Genomic DNA, 16284 nt, shown 5'->3' with positions numbered 1-16284 from the left:
TTACGTGGTAGGATAACTACACGTCTTGAGGAAAGTTTGGAGTGATTTGGGATTCATGTGGACAGTAACTAGGTCTACGGACTTAATTTGGAATGTTTGCTGTTATACTGGGGGAAGATTGGATGCGACAGAAATGAGTTTTCTTGATATGAAGAGGAATGTAACATGATTTCGGGTTGGGATGTATCGTTGCACCTTTAGTTGATGTCAATGGGAAGTGAACGGACTTGTACAGCTGGTGAATGAGCATGGGCTCAGGGTGGTTTATTGATTTCGTAGTAATTGTACTCGGTGCAGCGCTGTTAGAAGATGTCGGCATGTAATTTCCACAGGTGGGTTATCTCCTATGAGCAGGTTATCGGTCGTGTGGTGTTGACGAAGCATCTACGAAGAATTCTACTAGCTATCCGGTAAGATGTTGGATATGTAAATATGGCTAGTGATTCAGAGTGTTCATGAAGTGTTAACAGAAGGATTTCGAGGAATTTGGCGGGTTGATTATGCAAAATCATGTCAATGGGGGATAAGGAGTCTTGGTAGGATCCAGAGGTATGCAATGGTAGCTCCAAGCTAAGTGGGAGAGTCCCACCATCTACGATTGAATTTCATGGTTGTCTACTTGTGAGGTTTCTGGTTATCGGCATATTGGTGGGTTATTACGACTAAGGAAAGAAAATATCAGTGGTAGTTTGAGCAAAGGATTGGAGGAATGTGTGCTATACTTGGACTTTATCAGTTCATGTTCAGTTTTGAGAAGACTCAGGGCTTATGCTTTGTGTGGAGATGATGTACAAGGAAAGTGATCCAGCCGGGTGCTTCTTTGAGAGGGTGTTCATATGCTAGCAGGGCCTTGGAGTTTGATTATAGCCGAGACCAAGTCAGAGTGAGTGGCTCTCAAAAACGGTCTTAGTGGATTCAAAAATATAAGTGCGGTGCCTAAGGATTTCGAGTCCGTAGTATGGCTAAGTATCGAGCTTTTGCAGCAGATTATGAAAGGGGCTTGGAGTGTTCTACGTTATCTTCGGGTTGCGGTGTAGCATTGGAGAAATGGAAGAAAAATGACTTTGGATTCATATAGGAATTATCATAATCGGTGTACCAATTGAAGATGTAAATGTGCGCACAAGGAGGGTATGAGATGGTTCGTGGGTTTTGAGGCAATGTGGATTCGTGAAATGGAGTCACTCGGGGCGAGTGCGGATTGAGTTTAATATAATTTGAATGGAGTTATTGTTATATCTAAGGAAAGTCTAGGTAAAATTATAAGTAGTCGGATAAGTTAGCAATGGTTGAATTGACATGATGGTGGAAATGATCAGTTCCTTCAGCGTGTTAATCTATACATGTGATTTGTGGCAGTACTTGCGAGGCTTGACGGTTGCCGTAATTGATTTTATTTGGAGGCATTCGAGTATTATGGCCTGTTATGTGTAGATGGATCCCAGAAGAGTTATGGTGGTTTAGACCACTACTTGAGGATTGTATTTTCTGCGGTTATGGGAATTCAATCGCGTGTTGCAATGGTTCTCCTGAAATGACTTAAGTAAAAGGTTTCTACGTGATTGAGTGTTTGGTCTATTAGTGGATCAGGAGTCATGATGGAATTCTTGTACTCTCACGTATTGGTATGTTAGGTGCAGTGAGTGGCATGGGAATTAGGAGTTGAGGATCAAGGTTACAGTTTGGTGTAAACAAGAATGTCAAGAGCTCGGATGAGCAGGAAATGATTCAAATGGTTAAAGTAAGATGGTATTGTCTTAAGCGTCACCTGAGATCGGTGTTATGTGTAAGAGGCTTTACGTACTGATCGCGGATTCCTGATTTGCCTTACAGCATTAGTGTGGCCGGTGGTATGGACGTGCAGACTTGTTACCTGGTGCGGAAGGTCGTGAGAGTGTATCCCATGGGAAGATTATATAAGTGTGACATGTAGCCACTTGATTGACTAAAGATTTAAAACCAAGTATGGAGATTGTGGTATTATCGCTAATGTGAGAATTTATGCCTGAAGGGCGCTCGGTTTATTTGGTTGTGGATTATGGAAGTTTGTTTCGTATTTGACGGTTGTTCTTGTGTGTCATGGGAAAAAGAGTTATTGTGGATCCTTGATAGGTTATTAGCCCAGTGTGGTACGATCAGAATCAGCTTGAGGTCCGTGGATGGATCTAAATGTGAATGTGGGCTCTATATGAGGCTGGATGTGTTCGTTTCAGCATAACATTGTTTTCGGACTTCGGGTCTTGGATGTTATTTCTGTTGTCGGCCCTTCCGTGTAGTCTCTATTGTGCCATGTGGGTTGTGAGGTGGTTTGAATTCGCACTCATATTGAGATCCCGTATAGTTTGCGGTGTTATATGAGCAGGAAGGCTCTCTAGAAGCAGGTCATTTATTGCACCTTAGTCGTGCTTGAGTTTTGTAGCGTATGGCGCTATCTGATAGTATTGTGCACTTGGCGTGATTGTGGCTGACATTCAGGTATTTCATAGGTATAATCGTTTTGGCTTGATGGGTACTTCCCAATTTAATGTCATGTGTGGATTGGGTGGCACGCCGCCACGGGTATGTTGTTTGGATCGGGTCGCACGACACAACGGTATCATATGTGGATTGGGGTGAACGCCGCAACAGTATGATGTTGAGTACAGTTCCCCATATCTATTATTGTGTGTTTTGTTCTCGTTTATGAGGAAGGTTTATAACATCCCTTCGGTTGTTTAATTAGTTACGTGGGTTGAGTGGTTCTTTTCAGAGTTTGTTTCTCCTTATGTATCACATTCGAGTTTGTGGCTTGTTGGCATATGATGGCATCATATGAGACTTTTAGTAGTGATTGTGGTGGCTTATTACCGGAACAACTTGTACTGGGTGAGGCGAGATTTTTGGACCTGGGATCAGTACGATCAGATTTATATGAGGCATATTAAAGAGCAAATATCGTTATTTAGTTCATAATGAGGTAATGGTTCCTGTCAGGAGGAGGGACTAAATAATTTGTTGACTATGCAGTTCGTCATGAATTTCTACACATCTCTTCCGTCGTGACAGTATTGCAAGAGTTGGAATAGGACTTATACGTGTCATGAGGTGTGTTGTGGGCATCAGATTCGTGGAATTGTGGCTATTGTTGTTAGAGGACATTATGAGGGTCATGTGAACTATATGGTACATGGTGTGAATTTAGTAAGGGTATGCAATCATGTTTGGTACAGTGTGTAATGATTTATACGGTGTTCGTATGTTGGAAACAGGCCTGGTAGGGAAATTCAGATATTGGAATCTGGCTCTAAGGCTTTTGGCCAAATAAACGGGGGAATATTCAGACTAGCTTGATCTAACGTGCTCAACTAGGTTGTGGTAGCACGGATAGGTTCTCAAGGGGTGAAACAATGATTTTAGCAAACTCCGGAGAAATTCTTAGCACGTTTGAGGACGAATGTATATTTAAGTGGGAGAGAATGTAATGACCCGACCGGTCATTTTTGACTTTTGGAACCCCTACCCCTAAATAAGACTCCACGTATGTGTTTTACTAATTTATGACTTGCGTTCGGGATTTAGAAGTGTTCGGGTTAAAATCGGAACACTTAGTTCCTTAGTTTGGCTTCAAAAAGGGAAAGTTTGACTTCGGTCAATATTTTTAGAAAACGACCCCAGAATCGAGATTTGACGGTTCTAGTAGGTTCGTATGATGATTTTGGACTTGGGCGTATGTTCGAATCGGGTTTTGGACAATCTGGGAGCGTTTCAACGCTTAATAGTGAAAATCAACTATTTAAAGGTTTAAGGTTCTTTAAACTTGGTTTGGAGTAGGTTTTGGAGTAATTGAGGCTCGTTTGGAATTTCGAGCTTGGGAATAGCTCCGTATGGTGGTTTAAGACTTGTACGCAAAATTTGGTGTCATTCCGAGTAGTTTAAGTATGTTTCGGCGCGTTTGGAGTAAGTTTGAAAATTTTGAAAATTCTAAGTTGAATCAATTTGGTTTGAGGTATGATTCTTAGTTTCGATGTTGTTTTACACATTCCGAGGGTTCGAGCGAGTCAGTTTTATGATTTGAAACTTGTTGGTATGTTCGGGCGGGGCCCCGAGGGCCTCAGGTGTCAACCGGACGAGGCTAAGACCAATTTTGGAATTTGGAGCAACAACTGAAGTTTTCAGCTTCTGCTTCAATCGCACCTGCGCTTGGGCAGTCGCAGGTGCGACCATCGCAGATGCGACATTTTGCTCGCAGAAGCAGAAAGAGGAGGGCAGGCCATCAACCGCAGATGCGGAATTTTGGGCGCACCTGCAGGCGAGCAGGAGCGAGGCAAGGCGCACAGAAGCGAGAAATGCGCATGTGCGAAGGCGTGGGGCGCAGATGCGGTTGCACAGAAGCGGTCCATTTGTCCGCAGGTGCGGAGCCAGGCCAAGAGGAAAATCTCGCACGTGCGAGGGTTTTTCTGCACGTGCGCAAAAATCACAAAAGGCAGAACCTCCAAGTTGCGTATTTTGAGCTCATTTTCTCCATTCTTGGGCGATTTTGGAGCTTTTTGAGAGGGGATTTCAACTAGCAACTTGAAGGTAAGTTAATCATACACACTTTGAGTTAAATACATAGATTATGGATAGATTATAACCTGTAAATTTTGGAAATCAAGGGTATAGATGAAAAACCTAGATTTTTATAAAAATGAGATTTTAACCACGAAAATGGTTATGGAATTGGATGGAAATTGTATATTTGAGTTCTTGAGATTATGGGTAATGTTTTCCTCCGAAGATTTTCGAAATCTGGGAACGTGGGCCCGGAGTGAATTTTATAAATTTTACCATTTTGGATAGGGTAATCTATTTAATAGTCTAATTTCGAATTATTGAACATGTATTAATTATTTTATATAACCTTTTGATAGTTTCGGATTTTTCGGCACCGAATTGAGAATTTTTACACGACATTGTGATCGAAAAGTGGGCTTTCAGACAAGGTAAGTCTCTTGTTTAACCTTGTAAGAGGGAATTTACCCCATAGGTGATTTAAAATAATAATTATTGCTAATTGTGGGGGCTACGTACGCACGAGGTGACGAGAGTCCGTGCGTAGCTACTAATTATGCTATGTCTGGGTAGCTTAGGACTCAAATCATGAATTTCTTGTGATAATTGCATCTTTTATTTAATTAAAGTACTGGAATTATATTGTGAATTGTTAGAAAAGATAGTAAAAGGCTAAATTTTATATACTTGAATTTTTGTACAAAATTATTCAAATGTTAATAGAAATTGTAAATCCTTATGTGTTAGCCCTATAATAATGACTTCTCTTTCCGGAGGTTCATAAGAAAATGTCCTCCTTTCTTGTGGAGCGGGCCGAACGCCTCGATAGGATAGATGTATCTATAGATCGTGTCGCACGTCCCTCAACAGTGTACACGATACTCTGGATCGGGCCGAACGACCTCGGCAGGCATCGTGCCTAATAATAATAATTACACGATACCTTGATATTCTATTGCAGCTTGTGAAGCTAATTGATAAATTAAAATTGAAAGAATTAATTATTTCTGATGGTTAAAGAAAATTATTGTTATTCCTATATATCATGCCGATTTAAATATTTCTATTTTAATATTATTGACCCTTTGTGAGTATCAAAGTCGACCTCTCGTTATTACTTCTTCGAGATTAGGCATGATACTTACTAGGTACACGTTGTTTACGTACTCATACTACACTTACTGCATATTTGTTTGTGTGCAGGTACATATATGTCTAGCGGCATTGTGGGCGCAGAGGCGTGGTTAATGCGGGGATTTAGGTGAGCTGCATTCTATATTACGATCCGCAACCAGCAGAGTCTCCTTCAGAGTTATTTATATCTTTCCTGTTTAAATTGTATTCCGGACAGATGCTGTATTTTATTTTACTCCCTAGTGAATACTCATGCACTTGTGACACCGGATTTTGGGAGTGGTTATGGCTTGTTTAGTAATTTTGTTGCTAAAATATTTATCACTTATTCTATGAGTTCTATCTTTACTATTTAATTGAAGAAAATCTCGATTCAAAAATACTAAAATGAGTAATTAAATTAACTAATTATGACTGGCTTGCATGACAACGGTGTTAGGCGTCATCACGACCTTTAATGAATTTTGGGTCGCGACAATTTATGTGAGAAAAGTCGCATTTTGAGGGTCAAACTTCTTAATTTTAATCTGAATTAGGATATAAATTTTTTAAGTTTTTTAAAATAAAATTTATATATTTAAAAACTACATGAAAAATATTATAAGTCGTATTAGTTAATAATTCAAAGTGTATATAAAAAATAGACAAAAAAATCAAGAGCCCCGAACTCCACGTAGGGAGGGAGTGAGTAACTAGGGGTGGCAAAACTAACCCAAACCCATTTGACCCACCCAAGCTTTGATGGGTTTGGGCTAGATAAATTTTAAAAATGGGTTATTTTGGGCTAGCCCAAGTTAGCCTATCAAAAATCATCAGCCCAACTGGACCCGTGATGATGCCCACCTTGGCCCTAGAAATGCTCAATCTTAGAGTTCTACCTTGACCCATATTTTGAAAAATATTTTCTAATATTTTCATATTTGGTTGGTTTAAAAGTTTGAAAAATAATTTCTTTATAAATTCGTTTTTCTCCAATTGAAGGAAAATATTTTTCAAAACTCTTTTTCAACATTTCCCATCTCCACCAACCCCTGCCACCACACCCACCACCCCTACCCCACCCAACCCCTACCTCACCCCTAACTCTCACCCACGCACCACCTAAACCCAACCCCAACCCCACCCCTACCACTGACCCCTCACCCTAAATATATGAAAATATTTTTTAGAGTACTTTTTTTTCACGATGTAAAAAAAATATTTTCCTTTCATGACGTAGAAAAAGTATTTTCTTTCATTTCAACAAAATAAGTACTTTATTTTCATGATATCGAATGATTTATTTAATTAACTGTTGTTGGCAAAAATAATCATCAAACATGAAAAAAATCTAAAGTAAAGTGAAACACATTATCACAACAAAAAAATAACAAATAAAATCTATATCAATAAAATAAAGGACGTTATTGAGCTATTCTTTTAGGTATCACAATAAAATAAAAGAAAGTACTCGTTTTATTAAAATGAAAGAAAATACTTTTTTTTACAACATGAAAAGAAAATATTCTTTTTATTGAAATAAAAGAAAATACTTTTTCTATAACAGGAAAATAAAGTACACATTTTGTGAAAAAGAAAATACTTTTTATATATTCATGAAAAGAAAGTATCTTTTTGTTAAAACAAAAGAAAATATTTTTTCTACAACATGAAAAAAAATACTCATTTTATGAAAAAGAAAATATTTTTTCTACATTAGAAAAAGAAAGTATTTATTTTATTGAAATAAACGAAAATACTTTTTCTACATCATAGAAAGAAAATTTTTATTTTGTTAAAATGAAAAAGAAAATGCTCTACCTAAAGCATTAAAAGAAAATATTTTTTCTACATCATCATGAAAAGAAAGTACTCATTTTATGAAAAAGAAAATATTTTTTCTATATCATGAAAAGAAAGTACTCTTTTTGTTGAAACAAAAGAAAATACTTTTTCTACAATATGAAAACAAAATACTCATTTTGTAAAAAAGAAAATAATTTTTTTACATCATAAAAAAGAAAGTAATCTTTTTTTAAAACAAAAGAAATTTTTTTTTCTACATCATGAAAAGAAAGTACTTATTTTATTGAAATGAAAGAAAATACTTTTTCTGCATTACAAAATAATTTTTTTGGTTTTTGTTGAAATGAAAAAGAAAATACTTTATCTGCAACATTAAAAGAAAATATTTTTTTCTACAACAGGAAAAGAAAATATTTATTTTGTGAAAAAAAAAAATAATTTTTCTATATCATGAAACAAAAGTACTCTTTTTTGTTGAAACAAAAGAAAATACTTTTTCTAGAACATGAAAAGATAGTACTTATTTTATTGAAATAAAAAAAAAATACTTTTTTTACATCATAAAAAGAAAATATTCATTTTGTTGAAATGAAAAAAAAACTCTATCTATAACGTTAAAAGAAAGTACTCTAAATAATATTAATATTTATGGTGGGATTGGAGGTTGGGGTGGTGGGAGGTTCTGATCTTTGTTAGTATTATAAGATAAAGATCTATTAAATAAAATTATATATCTAAATTGAGGAAAGAAATCATTTGGCACGAATTGACATTTATTTCAAAATATTAGATAATTTTTATATATGTTTGTTTAAAAGTTGAGAATATTATAAAGATTTAAGTCAATTTAGGCGGGATGACTCATTAAATGAGTCAGTCCATCTTGATCCAGCCTATTTTAACCCAAGTAAACTTTGGGCGGGGTTGGATAATGACTCATTTAATGAGTCAACCCACTAGTCCAAAATACAATCAAACAGCCCATTTCCCACCCTGGGAGTAACTAAAAGAGCCCCGAACAAAAGAAAAAGAAAAAGAAAAAGAAAAAGTAAGGAAAAGAAAGAAAAGAGCGCCACCAGATTTTGACAAGTCGCAGCCAATAAAATGACGTTTTCTTAACATTCGTAAAATCTCAATTCCAAAGCCATAAATCCATTACATCAAATCCACCTCTTTCTATCCCCCCCTCCCCAACCACTACAATTTCCTGCCGTTCGCTCCTCAGCTTTCTGCAGTTTCCGCAGCTACCCAAACACCTGCTCGAACCTTAATTTCCTTCCCTCAATTTCCTTCCAATTTTGCTTCATAAGTATCAATTTCCCATTCCCTTTCGCACCTCAACTTTTATCCCTGCGAAATTCAATTCCCCATTTCTAGGGTTTCTGTTTGTATTCTTTTTCTTCACCTTCATTCATTCCCATGAAATGATCGTGGATTACGAGGACCGCGGTGGGGGGGATGATTCTGATTCCTGTTCTAAGTCGATAAACGAGACGGTGAATGGGTCCCACCATTTCACCATCAGGGGTTACTCCCTCGCTAAAGGTATGGGTCCCGGGAAGTACATAACTAGCTACACATTTACAGTGGGCGGTTATGATTGGGCCGTTTATTTCTACCCTGATGGTAAGAATATTGAGGATTCTTCCACGTATGTCTCTGTTTTCATCGCCCTTGCTAGTGAGGGCACTGATGTCAGGGCACTGTTTGAGCTGACTCTATTGGATCAGAGCGGGAATGGGAAGCACAAAGTTCATAGCCATTTTGATCGGGCGCTCGAGAGCGGCCCATATTCTTTGAAATATAGAGGAAGCATGTGGTATGTCTGCAAATTTATTCATTTGCTAGCTTGTGTAATGACACTATTAAATTAGCAAGATTCGTGGCCAAATGGTTTAGGTTTTTATGTTTTCTTAGGGTTTATGTTGCGTGTAATTGGGATTTTGCATATTCCAAGTTTGTCGATATACTGGAAATAGGAGTGCTTTTGCCTACCCTTGTTGCATTTTTCTTATTTCTCTCATTGTTGTGACCATGAGGTAGGAGGTCACAGGTTCAAGCTGCGGAAACAGTCTTTGAGCCTGTATATATAAGACCCAATCTGCTCCGGCCCTTCCCCCGACCTCGCACTAGCCTTTGACCTTGGTTGTTGAGGTGGCCTAGTGGTTGAAGAGTTGGAGTAATTCAGAATACTGAAATCTTCCTATTTGCAGAGTTACTTCGTAACCGTACTAGTGGGAGGTAATAGACTAATAAGTATATGGTGGAATAGTCAAGGTGTCCACAAGTTGATTCTGACGCCACTGATACTTATAAGATTGAAGAAAAAGAAAGGTAGAAAAGAACCAAACCTTGGTTGCGGGGGTACGTCTAACTTTGTCTCCGGGAAACTCTAAATGATTGCAAATCAATCATTAACTTTAGTTTTTTAGAAAATTGACTTACTGAAATCTGAGTCAGCCTCATGATTTGACCCCTGGCTCAGCCATTTGAGGACTCAACCTTTTCTTTTTACCACTTTGAATGGTGTTTGTATGTTCCATTTTCAGTTCTCTCGTGAAGTTTCCATATGAATGATCAGTTGATGAAACCACAGTTCATTTTGTTACTATTTTGTAAATCTTATATTAATGGAATAAAATAATTTTTGTAATGAAAAATGATAACAGATTTGATATATTATGATTGCCATTCATAACAAGAGTATCTTTGTTAAAGCTCAAGATAATTCACCAATTGTTTAGTTGGGTCACTACACTACCTTTTTGATTCCATGGTATTTAAGCACATTGAAAACTTTCTCTCTTACTCGCATTAATGGAATTTCTTGCCTGTACGTACAGGGGTTACAAACGATTTTTCAGAAGATCAGTTTTGGAAACCTCTGACTACCTGAAGGATGATTGCCTGTCTATGCGCTGTACTGTTGGAGTTGTGAGAACTCGTGTCGAAGGACCCAAAGATTATAGTGTTTCTGTTCCTCCATCAGACATGGGCCAAAGTCTCAAATATGTGCTGGATGCTGAACTTGGTTGTGATATTGATTTCCGTGTTGGCGAAGAGACTTTTAAGGCTCATAAGTTGATACTAGCTGCTCGTTCTCCTGTGTTTAGAGCCCAATTCTTTGGGCTTGTGGGGAATCCTAATTCAGACAAAGTAGAACTTGAGGATATTGAGCCCTCAATTTTCAAGGTAATAAGTTCTTGCTTTTTTTGTTCACAATAGGTTCTTGCATTGATATAATGATTTCTGCCATTAAAAGAAAATAAAAAAGAAAGCTAGGGTGAAAATAGATAATTGAGGGGATATGAGAACTCTCATGGACATTCCAGATTCATTTTGTATGTTAAAGGTGTAAATGGAATATATTTCACTGCTCTTTATTAGACATTCCTTTCTTAGTTAGCATTGTTATACTTAGGCTTAAATGATTCTTATGGCTAATGTTCTGTGCATTAAACATCTTTGAACGTTACAGTATTTGGTAAAACTAACTAAATTTTTTCTATAAGCAGAATAATTTTATTGGTGATGGAAAAAACAATCCTACATACAAGAGCTATACCAAAAAGTAGAGAGTCTACAAAATGTGATTATTTTGAAAGATAGCCAATTTTCAATATAAATTGGAACCTCATGATAATACTAAGTTTAGATGGTTTTCTGGAATTTATATCTAAGAACTACCTAAGCTGACAGAATGATGTCCTCCATTATTCTTTCTATCGCTAAGAGGATATATTGAAAGAAAATAGCAGTTAGCTAAGCAATTCCATCCCTTATAGTCATGGTGTTTCCACCTCACTTTTCCCAAATCGAGTTTCTTTCAATAAAAGTTGTTCATTACCATTTTGTAATGCACATGCGTATCTTGTGCCAACCTTAGGGCTTTTTCTAATAGTTGGGATGATTGTGTACATCTGTTTGTTTTGTAGGCTATGCTCCATTTCATTTACTCTGATGAGCTTCCGGATTTGCTTGAAATTGCTGGCTCTACTTCAACACGAACATCTACAATAATGATGCAGCATATATTGGCTGCAGCGGACCGCTTTGGTTTAGATAGGTTGAAACAGTTATGCGAGGCTAAATTATGTGAAGAAGTGAATGTGGATACAGTGGCTACGACTCTTTCCCTTTCGGAGCAGCATCAATGCCTACAGCTTAAAGCCATATGTTTGAAATTTGCAGCAACAAACTTGGGAGGTGCGTGTAGTCCGTAGATGTGAGCAGTGCAGTGTTTCAGGTTATGTCATTTCTAGTTTTTCAATGTCTGTTTATCTGCAGACATGTTTTTGTCTCTGATTATTCATTTCCAGTGCATTTGTCCCATACTTCAATGTAGTCCAGTTCAAATGATAAGCCAAGTAAAGAGTTGGTATCCGTAGACCAGAGCAATAGTCCCTTGAACTCCTTTTGCTAAATGACTTATGGATATGCTTAGGTTCTGAAAATTCTCTGCTGAACACTATTTTCAGAAAAAATCTCTGTTGAAATCTTGCTGATGGACCTTGTTTTTGTATAAAAAGGTGATTTTGGCTTCCAATAGATTATTTTTGGTGTTAAGTTCGGGAATCGGTTGTGAGGAATCTAGCAAAATGGGTAACCATGGGAATATAATAACGAGATCTCCTTTAGAACTTCTTTAAAATGTTTTGGAGCTCTTGGTGGAGGATTGTTGAATGTCAGTACTGCCAGTTGGCTAGGCTCCTAGGCTTTGGCGGACACATTGCTTAAATTCTTGAAAGAATATGTTAGTGGTTTTGGCTAATGGAGTTAGTATCTTTGAAAAGGATGTATCTGTAAGATTTGCAGTTGCATTTTCTAAAGGAACCTCCAAGTTCTGATAGCCAACAACTACAAGTTACATTGAATTTTATCAATCTGCTGGCCTTGTTTAGCTCGTTCTCTAAGTTTGTCGTTAGTTAATGTGGTCGGGTCCTGTACGTGCAAGAAGCTAGCTCGTCAGAGATGCATGTTTGCAGGTGCTTCAGGGGGTGGACGTCCACAATTCACCTCTACTAAATCTAACCTAGATGGGGTTTTCTAGACCCAATGGTACTAGTTGGCAGTTGCAGATAGATAGATGATGAGATCTAACCTTTGCATCAATCTTCTTTAGCAGGGGGGCACACTTGTTTCAAAACTAAGCGTGAGTGTTTCTCCTTTCCTTGTCCAACCAACATATGCTTATTCTTCTTTTAACAACTCCTAGTAGGGAAAAAGGCCGAAAATTTTGTCTGACCTTGTAGATGCATGTAACTTTTTTCCATGTACAATATTGAGTGTCTGGCTTCATGTTTTTTTAAGATGAAGATTCCTGATACAAGTGACACAGGAATCATGGAAAATGATAGTTTGATATTGTGTGTAGTACTATTTTTAGAGAAAATATTTTGTATTATTAAAAAGTTAAGTTTCTGAGGTAAAGTTCCCAGAAACTTGCAGAGTAGAAATATTCCTGCTACACTTCTCCAATCGACACCATAAAAGAGAATGTTTGGATGGATACCTGAAGTTTGAATGATGGAATGAGAGATTTAAGACTGGGAAGACATCCAAGGGTGTGGCTTAACGCTCATTAAAGTGGGATGAATACCATGAGAGGATAGAGTACAAATCCCAACAGAGACAAATTCCTTGGTGATTTCTTCCCGTCTGCCCGTTTTAAATTTTGTATAATAAAGTTGAATTACTTGATTGTGTCTCGTGGCTGTTGGTTTTTAGCTAACCTTATAGTTATGATCATATAGCTTTTGATGCTGATAGTGCAAGTTGAAATTTGAATAATAAAGTTGAATTAATTGATTGTCTCGTGCTTGCTAGTTTTTAGCTAACGTTATGCCTATAATCTGGTTTGGGCAATGTGTTACAAGTGCTGGAAGCCTCAACATGTGACAATAATTCCCTTTGTTTTCCTCTGCTAGAACTGGAACTATAATCCGTGCCATACAGGTTCTTGCTTAATTTCGTTTGACAGCCTCAAGCTCTTAAAGTATGTGTAGCCTGTATAAGATGTGTTTCCTTCATTATTTCAGTAAGTTGCTAAAATACTGATTGTTGTTAAACAGTTGTCATGCAGTCAGAAGGATTTAAGCACTTAGAAGAGAGCTGCCCGTCACTGTTGTCAGAGCTACTGGAAACAGTTGCATCAGTTGATGAGAAGGCGACTGTGATGTCTAGCAAGAAAAGGACTAGCAGCAGCATCTTTGGGTTGGATCTGGCAGCAGATGGTGCTGCAGCAGAATCTGTTAATCCAAATGCTAGGCGTGTGCGAAGACGGATGTAATCTTATAGTAGTCTTTTGAGTGCAAAGCAAGCTTCTTGGTAGAAAATCTGCTACTAGAAAACTCACCTAATGATTATGGTTATGTTAGTCAATTCGTTGTTACCGGGATGTAGGAACAGTTCTAATGAGCTTAAGTGATATAACTTTTAATGTTAGCATTATTGGTTTTGTGTCGTTGATCCAAACAACCTAAGGGCAGGATATGTGGTCTATAATGTATCTTGTTATCTTTTTGACTACCCGAGCTACTTGTTTCTGTAGGACACAGCGTTAATGAGTATGTAACGAGTTCCCCATATAAGTGATGCCCGTATTATTGTTTTTGCTCAGTTTTGATTTTATTGATGTGTGTGTGTTTGTCTGTGCAGGGGCGAAACCACCTTTTGTTAAGGGTTGACCACCCTTAGTCGAAATATTACGAAAAATTACACTATGTATATAAGTAAAATATTGATTTTAGATGTATAAAACTTATATTGAACACCCTTTGTCGGGATTTGTTTTTACTTTTTTCAAGTCTGAACATCCTTGGAAAAATTTCTGGCTTCGCCACTGTGTATGTGGGTAATTTGAATGTCTGATGCTATAATAACTTCTTGGTTTATAAATAATACTGAAATCACCATATGAAGTCCTTTTATCGCAATAGGAAAAGCATGCGTGCGAATGAAAGACGTTGACTTGAAAAACTTTCCAAGAGAAGGAAACTGTGTGATGACTATAGCTTTGCTGTGGCATATGACAAGGAGCCTAGTAGTGAAAGCATTTCAAAATCGCCTGAAAAGGGAATCAAGAGAGATATTATGACCTCTCCCACAATCTCAGGTGAAGTTCAATACCTTATTAGCGTCCTTACTGTTAAAGTTTCATGGTTTATGCTGTCATACTGAGAGCAGTATGCTGTCTTTCTCTACAGGAGTTGGGTTTCAGCATCAGATAGAAATCATCAGAAGTATCTTACTGGTAAGAGACTTAAGATTTGAGTTTGGGCTGCATTTTGCCACTTTTGTATCGTTTTCTTTCTTTCTGGATTAGACACACTTTTTTCTCGAAAAAGCTTTTGACCGGAGTCGAATTTTCCTTTCTAGTAAAATTTAGCATTAAGTCTTTCAAGGTGCCACAGCTTTATATTAAGGTTTCCTGAAATGGAAGCAATTGGTTCGCTGAAGGTATTTCACAGGCACTCTATTTTTTTCCCGTCAATCTCAGATGCATTGTGAAATCTAGAAAATCTTCGATCTTTAATCAAGATTGCTGGACTTTATGCATCTAGGAATTCTAGTATTAGCTGTAGGGATTCGATGTATACACAATTTATGTTAACACTGGACCACTAATAAGATGATCGTATGTGCAAATGTTAAGAGCAAATAGGTATGTTCTTTTTCTTTCAATCAGGAGCAACTAGATTTGTTTTTGAGAAGTTCACTCAGGTCAGAGATGACAATAGAACTCTACAGCAGGCTGGTATTTCGCAGAATGGCAATCTTCACTTTGTAGCCTTGTTTTCACGAAAGGTCCTCCATCATTGTGATCCCTAAAGATGATACTCCTGCTTAAGCATTATACATTACAGATCAAGAATTATCTAGGTATTGTTGGGAAGATGAGTACTTGTATGCTTTTGAATAATGATGCTTTGCATAGTTATCAAAAAGAATAGAGAAAGAAATGTTACAATAGGTTTTGGCTATTCTATGGTTCGCTGATGGTGTCTAAGTAGTCATTTTTATATTCAGGCGTCCACCGAGACCTATCTTAGAATTGGGGCCTCCCAATCCTTTGTCAGATCCTCCAGCAACTAAGTTGGACAAGCATGATGAGAAGAACCATAAACTGGAGATTTCATCTCTTACAAATCCGATTGATCAATCAGCTGATGATACTGTTCCAGATTCTAAAGCATTGGCCATAGTTCCGCCTGTAAATGGAAAGACACTTGCCGTGGTTCCTGTCAATCATAAAAATAGACTTTCTGAGCTTTCACAGCGTAGAACAAGGAGGCAATTCTCAGTCACTTAAGTAGAAGCACGAAGCTGTAGAACAGCTTGGAACTGGAAGGTATGAAAATATTAGGGTTATCATCACGAGCGATGAGAACAGTTCGAAATTGTAAGTTTCATGGTTGATCTGCATTTCAATCGTTGGTAATGCAGGAATGTGTGCTTTTAATAATGTTGATCACCGAACTTACGTTGACATGAAGGTTAGACATTGCAAGCCAGTTTTAAAAGGCGTCCATGGGCATACCTCAGGATCGCGAAGCATACGTCCCAAAAATCTGGACATGCTTTGTGCACATGTCCAACGTTTAACATCTGATGCTAGCGCAATAGTTTTTGTACGAATTGTGTAGGAAAACTCTTAATTAGCCGTGTTTCCTCTTAAAATCTTTTAGCTAACCCTTGACTTCTTAATTGTCTTCTTTACCGATTCCAAATTAGAAGTTTCAGAACATTAACAACTCAAAATTTGAGTACTGATATCACATATTCTCTGTTAAGTGTGATCTTGAAACCGTTCATCTGGAAAACGCCATGAGGGTG

The 16284-nt window shown here is 37.5% G+C and overlaps 1 protein-coding gene across 4 annotated transcripts; it reads left to right on the top strand.

The window, feature by feature from the left end:
* The first annotated feature begins 8582 nt into the window (after positions 1–8582).
* On the top strand, positions 8583–14059 carry LOC107766481 (BTB/POZ and MATH domain-containing protein 3). 4 transcript variants are annotated; one of them, XR_012708855.1, is made up of 5 exons: positions 8583–9268; positions 10293–10641; positions 11385–11655; positions 13377–13444; positions 13521–14059. XR_012708855.1 is itself a non-coding variant. In XM_016585268.2 (4 exons), exons 1-4 carry the CDS (start codon positions 8874–8876, stop codon positions 13736–13738), a joined length of 1233 nt encoding a protein of 410 aa, XP_016440754.1. In that variant the 5' UTR covers positions 8583–8873; the 3' UTR covers positions 13739–14059. The 4 variants fall into 4 exon arrangements, 2 of the variants coding, with proteins under 2 accessions (XP_016440754.1, XP_016440757.1); XR_012708854.1 differs by lacking the exon at positions 13377–13444 and having other exon boundaries at positions 11385–12601; positions 13521–13899; XM_016585268.2 differs by lacking the exon at positions 13377–13444.
* Positions 14060–16284: the final 2225 nt, after the last annotated feature.

This window comes from Nicotiana tabacum, chromosome 4, assembly GCF_000715075.1.
Source record: "Nicotiana tabacum cultivar K326 chromosome 4, ASM71507v2, whole genome shotgun sequence".
Taxonomy (NCBI): Eukaryota; Viridiplantae; Streptophyta; class Magnoliopsida; order Solanales; family Solanaceae; genus Nicotiana; species Nicotiana tabacum.
The sequence above is the reverse complement of the archived record's forward strand: the minus strand, read 5'-3'. Positions and strand labels throughout refer to the sequence as shown.